This window comes from Rhipicephalus microplus, unplaced genomic scaffold (assembly GCF_043290135.1).
Source record: "Rhipicephalus microplus isolate Deutch F79 unplaced genomic scaffold, USDA_Rmic scaffold_24, whole genome shotgun sequence".
Taxonomy (NCBI): domain Eukaryota; kingdom Metazoa; phylum Arthropoda; class Arachnida; order Ixodida; family Ixodidae; genus Rhipicephalus; species Rhipicephalus microplus.
This window is the reverse complement of record NW_027464597.1, coordinates 9,981,452-9,991,061: the sequence shown is the minus strand read 5'-3', so window position 1 is coordinate 9,991,061 and position 9,610 is coordinate 9,981,452. Positions and strand designations below refer to the sequence as shown.

Below are 9,610 nucleotides of genomic sequence, written 5' to 3'. Positions count from 1 at the left end.
CGAACCGAAAGCGAAACTCGCGCCACCATGTCCGGTGCGCAGATCATGCGGTGACCGTCCGGGCTCGTGCGGCGTAGGATACAGTGGAACTGATCGAGTTTCATACAACATACAATATTATTGTATGAAACTTTATGGTGGAAATAAACGCGGCTTCTACGTACCAGTGGTGCAGTGGCAATCTAGAGCCACGTTACAGCTTCTAGAGCGTTTCAAATATGTTAAATGTTTGATTTTTTTTTTCTTTGCCTGGACACCTGCATGTCCATGGTTCAGACCGTGGACTCGAATCCATCCACGCGATTGTCAAATTAGCTTGGCCTTAACATTAACCACTAAAAATGAAAAGAAAGCAAGAAAACTGGTGCAGATTGCGCTCGTGGCACAAAGTATTTGCCACAACAAACCAGTAGTTAATTAATTACTATATAGTAGACGTAGGACAGTGAAGTAAATATGGAAATGATTCCCCTTCTACTTAGCCAATCCCCTCCAAAGGCTGTGTGCCATGTGCCGAGGTCAAGAAGAAGGCTGCAAGCAACAGCTGTGCCAATTCACCTTCCTTAATATCTCCTTACTTTAAATAACTTTAACTCTGTCCATGTTTGGGATGCGAGAAAGCGGCAATGTATTTCACTTTTTTCCCCTTTTTCTTGGTCGCCTCCTCTGGCGGCGCGTCTTTAATTACCCACCCACTTCCAGCGGCTCTCCGTTGCCCCTTTCTTCTTCTTGTCTGTCGCCTGCCTCGTTAGTATGTTTGTTTCCTTCTTTATTTTTATTTTTTTTATTTTCGTTTTGGGGGCTTCCAAACTGTTAGGGTGGTCCTCTGCTACGGGAACTTGTATCATTTCGCTTAGATCCTCCGAAGAAGGCTGGCACACCAGCCGAAACTATTAGGATTAAATAAATTAATTATTGTTTCGTTTCCTGTACTGCACCATTCCTGAGGTTTATAATTTTTATTACGGTAGCCAGAAAAAACTATGTTCACACACACACACACACACACACACACACACATATATATATAAATATATATATATATATATATATATATATATATATATATATATATATATATATATATATATATATATATATATATATATATATGTGTGTGTGTGTGTGTGTGTGTGTGTGTGTGTGTGTGTGTGTGTGTGTGTGTGTGTGTGTGTGTGTGTGTGTGTGTGTGTGTGTGTGTGTGTGTGTACAAACGCACGCACGGACACGCATAAAACCTATATAGCTGACCCCCTCTACACACCCCGAAAAAAAAAATGTCAGGCTGGGCAATATATTCTGTAGTTGTACACCAAACCCCGAAAGACAGCATGCATCCTTGACGGCTTGCATTATATGCATAAACAACGACGCTGAAAGACCCCAAACGTGCGCTGCATCTCAAATAAAATTTTATTCGAAGGCTGATGCACGCACATACAAGGTGGCCAACCTAGTCATGTGACACGTACACCATAGCATCTGCGCAGTAGAATAATCTAACTAAAGATACCCCTAGTCATGACAAAGAGATAGATACTCGAATATCCATAAAGCCGAAAAAAATAAAAAATAAAGGAAAGCGGGAACATACATGACGCTTCAAACAGTATTGCGGTAGGGTTATCCAGGTAGCGAACTTTTTGTTCACTAAGGGCTGTTGCTGACGCAACCTTCCCCCTACTTTTCAATGCCACAGTTCCCATCACTTCCCACTGATTTTTTTTCCTGGGTGGCTAAACGAGCAATGATTTCATCTGTCCTAGCTCGGTTGTCACATTCCCTACGATGAGCTGACAAGTTCAAACCGCCAGAACTCGTTAACGAGGGTAACATTGACGGACCGCCCATTTTGTACTAGATAACCTCCTCCCCCGTATGATCACGGAACTCTTACAACGCATGCTTTACAACGAAGCTATATACATATATATTTTTTCATCTGGACACAACGTGCAGGTGTCCCAAAAGTAAAATGGAGCACTGTGGCCCAACTACACAAAACTGCATTCCAGCGCGCGCATTAGAAGTGTTATTTATTTATAAACGGAAATGATAGCATAGTGTCCTGGCGCATTTCCGTTTGTAAGACCACTCCACAGCAGGAGTTGCGACGTTTTGTTTTGCGAGAGATTATTTTAAAGGAGTGAGACACGACACGGGAAAAATACAGCAGATCCCGCGTAGGGAATCGATGTTAGGTGAATATGGGAGAGGCCCGTGTTATGTGCGATGTCAGTGCACCAGATGGTCAAACTTTCCGGAGCCCTCCCCTACGGCGTCTCTCATAATCGTATCTTGGTTTCGGGACGTAAAACCCCACATATTATTATTATTATTATTATTATTATTATTATTATTATTATTATTATTATTATTATTATTATTATTATTATTATTATTATTATTATTATTATTATTATTATTATTATTATTCGATGTTAGGCGAAGCATGCGGGTGGAAGTTGACTGTGTTGTAATTTTTGTATTGAGTGAAGAGTCACGATATGGGCGCTAAAGATACGTAAAAATGCACGCATAAACGTTGTTAAACAGCCTCACATGTTTTACATAATCATGTTTTTTTTTACAGCTGCGTGACGATGTCAACAGCAATATTGATATGAGCAACACCAGAAGCGTTAAGCTGATACAGTGAAGCGCTGGCGCTCGCGAGGGTAGTCCTGGACACTTCCACATAAATAAACTTGAGCAGATGGCAACTACAGTTGACGTTAACCCGTTGTGACGGCTGTATCATAAGCCGGAGAACATATGTAATGTTTATAAAATTGGATAGCCGGCACTGCAAAACCCATTTACGTTTCACGAACATAACGGTCTATTTGAAAAGTATTTCCGAGACCTGGTGTGGCTCTGTGGTAGAATACTTGATTGTCACACGGAATTCCGGTGATCGATTCCTGCTGTGACTCAAACATTTATTCTTTGCATTCGTCGGGTAACGCAGCCAATGTCAGATATTTCTGAACGCTCACGTGTTAAAATTATCTATGTCTTTTCTTGCCGTTCTTGGGTAGATATAAACTGTCAATCACCTGTGGCACACACCCGTCCGCGGGTATGTGCCACACGTCTGGCGGAAGGGGTTTAGCGATCGATGTACGCGATGGAATTGCTACATTGTAGATAGATAGATAGATAGATAGATAGATAGATAGATAGATAGATAGATAGATAGATAGATAGATAGATAGATAGATAGATAGATAGATAGATAGATAGATAGATAGATAGATAGATAGGTGCTCAAAGTGCCTACATGTAGGCAAAGAAGTACTTTGATTGATAAGTGGGGTTTAACGTCCCCAAACCACCATATGATTATGAGAGACGCCGTAGTGGAGGGCTCCGGAAATTTCGACAACCGGGGGTTCTTTAACGTGCGCTCAAATCTGAGCACACGGGCCTACAACATTTCCGCCTCGATCGGAAATGCATCCGCCGCAGCCGGGATTCGATCCCACGACCTGCGGGTCAGCAGCCGAGTACCTTAGACACTAGACCACTGCAGCGGGGCGCAAAGAAATACTTCGCATTTAAAGTACATTAATTTGCAGCAGACCGCTTTTATTACTCTGAATTAAGGGCAATTTTGCTGAAAGAAGTTGCGAACGTCTTTCCGTAAGGCAGACCTTACGTGAAGGGCTTCAGGGTGCTCCTGTGGCAGGGGATGACCACTTAGTTTAACATTCCAACTTGTTTGCTATGGCATTCACTGTGTTGCCCTTGCGGCGCAACTGTTTTTTTTATTTTGTCTAACCCATGTAATTTGTTCATGGCCGATCTCCCCGTGTGGGTATGAGCTATATCTAAGGCGTCATCATCATCAGCTCCAGCGCCTGAACCCACGAGGCGGCTGACAGCCACACAATAACGATCAAGTGTCAAGTGTGGCCCCCTTATGGGTATGAGCCATGGTTTCTTCTAGGCGACAAACAAAACAAAACGATCAAGAAGAAAGCAGCTCAACTCGAGGAACAAAGATGGCGAAGATCGGATCAACGATGACCATTCCGGAAACAATCAGCAAGACGGGGGCGTTATTAATGAGCAACAGGCCGCCGTCGACTCAACTCTATGCCAGCGGGAGAAACATCGAGACGACCGACGAGCTCTCCTCCACCGTGTTCGTCGACGTGAACGCCTACCTCCGACTTCCATTAGTCTTCGTCAACATGCTCGTCATGCTGCTAGGCCTACTGGGCTTCTGGAGCTCCCTGTACGCCCTCGTGACGGACTCCTCGGTGCCGCCCGGAGCGCCCTCGCGCAACTTCGTCGTGGTTCTCTTTCAAAGACCCGAGATTCCCGCGTTCTTCATCTCCACAGTGGTGTTCTCCATCGCCGCGGTCGGCTTTCTGGGCGCCCTGCGCGAGAACGTCACCCTGCTCACCGCCTACGTGCACCTGCTCACCGTGTTGGCCATTCTGCAGGCTCTAGCCTCGGTGCTCGTCTTCTACTTGCCCTCGTGGGCTCGCACCTACGTGGCGCAGTCCGTGTCGCAAGACATGATCGCGGCATACCGCGACGACGTCAATCTGCAGAGCTTCGTCGACTGGATGCAAGTGGAGTACCGCTGCTGTGGCATCAGCACCGAGGGCTTCCGCGACTGGAACCACAATCCGTACTTCGCCTGCAACAAGACCAACGACAGCCGCGAGCGCTGCGCCGTGCCCCCCTCATGCTGTCGCCAAAACGAAACGTCCGACGCTGCCGGTCGGCTGCCGAACGTCATGTGCGCCAGGAACGTGTTGCAGGTGAGGTTGCGCTGCTCTGGCGCCCCAGCTGCTCGTTATACAACTTCAGAACTCCGCGGCATTTCGTCCTCAAAGGTGAATGCCCATTAGCCTGCACTAATGGGCGTGTACTCCAGAATGATATGATGAGCAGGAGTGCCGGTGACCCCGCCTTTGGAAAACATCGGCGATCGAATCAGTGCGGGATCATTTCTTTAGCCTTGGGGGCAACTGGCTGCTACGCTTTGGTCGTTTGGGCAGGGCGTCTATAAACTTATTAAAGGGGCCCTGCAACACTTTTCAAGCAGCTATAGAATGGATTCTCTAAAGGAGGTGGTAGCTTCACTAATTCACAGGCGCAAAATATTTAGCAATCCATCTTGAACGAGATTTGTCGCACGCTCTTCTCTAGTCCCGACGAAAGCGCTGGAGGCTGAGCAGGGGGATGGCTCAGGGGAAGAAGATACGTCACGCGCACATCATGACTTTGAGCACTTTTTTTTGCGTGTGCTATTCTAGTACACTATAGCCGTGGTCCCTCAAGGGCGAAACAAAAATTTCGGGGGGGGGGGGGGGGCACGTGCTCAGTGTGCTACTTCCTGGCTACGCCCCTGTGTAGACCCTAGTAGCCGTCGTGAAAATCACAGAGACTTCCGCGGAAACTTCAGGATGGTGCATACTGCCACGCGCATTCTATTTTTGGCGCGTTTTATCGCTTACCAAGCATTTTCACCCAGTAAGCACATGGAGGAAGGACGGAGTGTTTCCTTCCTCCATGAGTAAGCTGTTTTTGGTATCGTGTCCCTTTACGGTGATTTCCCGATTTCCCACGCTGGGTGTCTTTGCGTCAGGTGTCGGACCAGGTTGCCTGGGCACGCATCTACACGCGCAGCTGCTCGGACGCCCTGTTCTCCCGGATGCAGGACCGCGTGATGCCCGCCTCCATGATAATGCTCGGACTGTGCCTGGTCACGCTGTTGCTTGCGTCGCTGGCCATCGGCACGCGCGAGCAGGTGCTCATGCTGGATGCCATCTACGGCATTTACTACAGGTCGGAGCGCGCATGCGTCACTTCCGCCATTTGCTGGCGTTTCATACTAACATGCATAGACGTGCACAAGGGGGCAGGGGGGCGAGAGGGGGTGCAAAGCCAGCTCCATACGCTTCTGCTGACATGTCATTATTGTTAGCAGTATACCCTGTGGGTTCTCGAAATGGACAGAGCGCCAGGCCCTTGGAGTGAACGGACACAGTATACACGGTCGGAACTAACCAAACAACACACATTTAACTATATTTAGAACGACGATATCGCCAGCCAAATTAATAAATATTGTGATCAACACGTACGCAAAGACAACCTTACACAGTATTACACAACACTCACAAACATAACAAACACAAGGGCGCAACAAGGCAGCTTCGCCAACGCTTGGCTCACCACAATTCCACGGCAGACGGCCCGCGGTGCCGTAATCCGCGGGCCCACGCGAGAGACAACAGTTCGCGCCAACCACCACACGCCAAAGAGGACCACTCATCTCTCGTGCCATGTCTCGTGCTATGGTGGCTATGGTGGTGGCCTTCTAGCCACCATACTCGTGCGCCGCCAGTCAGGCTTTCCGCCAGGCGACACCGCTGGCGCTGCACACTATGATGGTGGTAGTGGTGATAAACGCTCGCGACCACAATGCTACCTGCCGCTCGGTAGTTGGGAACGCAGGTGGTTTTATTGGGAAGTTGCATCTTTTCAACGGAGTGCTGTTTTGAGCCCCTCTGGGCTGTTGACACTATATATTAAGGCTTTTAGTATGTTTAGCGATCACGTTGAGGAAAATGCGGTACGGTATGACCCGTATGACTGATCCTACTTTCTCGCTCGTGCTGAACCGCTCCCAGTAGGATTGCCGCTGACTTGCGAGTGAAATTCTCCAAAGGATGAGTGAAAAGTTGCCAAAAGTCGCCATTTTTCTTCGAATTTCGCCAAGAAAGTCACCACTCTACATATGTGGGGCAGGTCTAGTTATAAAAACCACAGTACCATCCATAACCCCTCAATTATATTGACGGTTTTCAATGCGCGCAGTCGCATTAGCCGCTTCATTACGGGAGCACAGGGAAAGAGCATGCATGCTCAAGCAGCATTCCTGAATGCCAAACAAAAGTTTGTGATTGTATCAGCCAATGGCTGATACAATGGCTGTGACGAGTGAATTTAAGCTTCTGGTGTCATTTGCCGAGAGAAGAGACAGCAATTTTTTAACTGACTCCGAGAATTCATTGCGAATTCCAGGCCGCGTGCTGCGCTGTAATATTTGGCTCGCATGTTCTCGGGAGCCTCGACTACTGACTGGCAGCGTTTTCTGACCATGCTCAAAAAGTCTTGCCGGGCCCCTTTAAAGGGGCAACAAAGAGAAATACATTTTCTTTTCCTGCTTTTGTATATTATACACTAAAGTTGCACGGAGAGAAATCATCGAAAGATGGTGTCAGGTCTTTTCCACACATTTATTCAGTTGTAAGATACCTGTACCGTCATGGTTCAAGGTGCAATGTTAGTATTATTGTTAAGATCGGCCTCCCTGGCTTGGCTCCGCTTGGGTGCGTGCGCTGATTTCTTCGAAGTCAGCGCTCCGAGAAATGCACCAAGAGCGACGACAACATGAAAGTCGTTCTTCGAATTATCCAGGGCCGTCGGCGCTCCTCGTAAAACTCTTTGGACACGCCCGACCCTCTGACGGATTAGGTAGATCTGTTGGCCGTCGAGGTGGCTTTCTTTGTACGTCAAGTTGCCCCGGACAATGAGCCAAGTGTCTGAGATATGTGGTCCTGTGCATTCCCCATGTTCTCCGTGGGGTATTCATGCCGCCTTTTCCACAAACCGTGGTCTGGACGGCGCCGCACACTCATCACTGCAACGGACAACAGAGTTGATTTACACGTAGGACTCAACATCTTCGCACTGTGCTGTGTTGTGCACATTGTGCAGTGTTTTCTCCCTTGCCATGGGACGAACTGCGCGTGCATCTTCCCTCTTTTGTTGGTTGGAAAGGAGACGGTGTTTCACCTTCCCCTTTTGGGTGCGGAGATGAAGATGGCATTTTCATTGGACTTTCCTGGCCTCCATTGTTTTTCCCCGCAGGAAATCCTGGGAATACCAGGGCATAGGAGCGCTGAGACGCTCCCGACAAGCTCCCAGAAGCTCCCACCAAACTTCTATTGGGAGCTTCCATGATGCTACCCCCATCATGTAGTAACACACTATCTGTAAATAATGCAAATAAAAGTTACTGGTAACAGCTCCGGGCTCCTCGACGTCTCCCCGAGACTGGCTGACTACGGTCCTATGGGCAGACCCCCGACTACATCACTATGTACGTTTTTCACGATAATGTTATAGCCAAGTGTCTCTGATACGTTTCATTGAAACTCCATCAAAGTTATATTGCATTCCACGCCGGACAAGTCGGAGCACGTGTGGGTGGGAAGCAGAAGGTGAGAGGACAAAACAAGCGACGAAGATGGCAATTTAGGTCGGCACGTCATCGAAATGGATTACATTGAACCTCAGTGGCATACACTCATTGGCGTAGTGCACAGGGTTTCCCAAGAGGGGGGGGGGGATTTCTGCACGAAACCCCCCGCCCTTTGGTCTAGAACGAAAGGAAATAGACAACATGCTTCAAAATAAATGAAACAAATGATGCGACGACTTGCTTCTCACAATGGACTGCTTCCTGGCTTTCCAGGAGTAAAGACATTGGGTTAACAGTTTTTGTTTCATGCGGAACCAGGGGCTCTATATATGACCGCCATTGGTGCCAAAAATTTACGTTCCCGTAACCCTGCTGTAATAACGGGACAGGTCCGACTGTAAAGCAACAGAACGAGCGTGCGCAGGGGTCCTCTACTGGGGTGGGGGGAGGGGGAGAGGTTTGTCGCAGCATCCCCCTCCCTAACATGTCAATGTATACGGATCTGGCATCGCCCCCCCCCCCGCCCCTTCCCCTCTAGCCATCTGACCCCCCCCCCCCCCGTGCGTACGCCATGGTACGGAGCAAGCTTTGCGCCTTCCTTGACCGGTGGTCGCCCTCGATCACCCACCCCGGCGTTCTCGTGTGCACACCTACGCATATATATAATTCCAATTGATTTTTTGGCATGCTTTTGCTGTCTGTCCTCTGCCGTCGATGCACAGCAGCGCAGTCACTGCTCGTCTTTCAATCGACGTTTCTTTCGACGCAGGCGCCTTGAAGAAGGTCAGGCACGCATGGAGGCCCGAGACACAACCGGACTCCGTATGGCCGAGACACGGCGCGCGAGACGCAAGCAAGAGCAGTCCAGTAGAAGTAACTTTTGGTAACTGCTCGGCGGCGACAATAAATGACGTTACGCCGCAAAGGATTTGCCCTGCGCCTTCCATATATAGGCTTGTTCTGCGACGTATATACACGGCGACGGCTGAAGTGGTTTGAACTGTAGTTCGAAGATGTGTGTGCAGTGAAATGACAATAAATTGATTTAACGGTTTTAGTTGGACAGCGTTTCTCAGTGAAAGAAAATTGAGGCGCTTTCCGTGTATTAACGTCTTGAATTGGTCTGGTTGGTACATATACTAATTTTGAATGAGCAGTACACAATGAGCGTCACTAGCAGAACACAAAGCACCGTTAGGCACAGCCTTCTAAAGTGTAAATAAGGTGTCGCCGGCGTGAACTGATCATTATCCACCTCTTACATTTTCGCTGAACAAATCAGACTATGAAGTGCGGCATTTCTATGACGTTTAAACAAGGATAAAGCAGCAGTAAGTGCAAGACATTTTTTTTCCCGATTTCAATTCACGCGCTTCT

At 48.1% G+C, this 9,610-nt stretch overlaps 1 protein-coding gene across 1 annotated transcript; it reads left to right on the top strand.

Moving 5' to 3' along the window:
- Positions 1-3,966: 3,966 nt before the first annotated feature.
- Positions 3,967-7,992, top strand: LOC142786519 (tetraspanin-33-like). The gene is made up of 3 exons (XM_075884246.1): positions 3,967-4,778; positions 5,609-5,824; positions 7,900-7,992. Exons 1-3 carry the CDS (start codon positions 4,008-4,010, stop codon positions 7,990-7,992), a joined length of 1,080 nt encoding a protein of 359 aa, XP_075740361.1. The 5' UTR covers positions 3,967-4,007.
- The last annotated feature ends 1,618 nt before the right edge of the window (positions 7,993-9,610 follow it).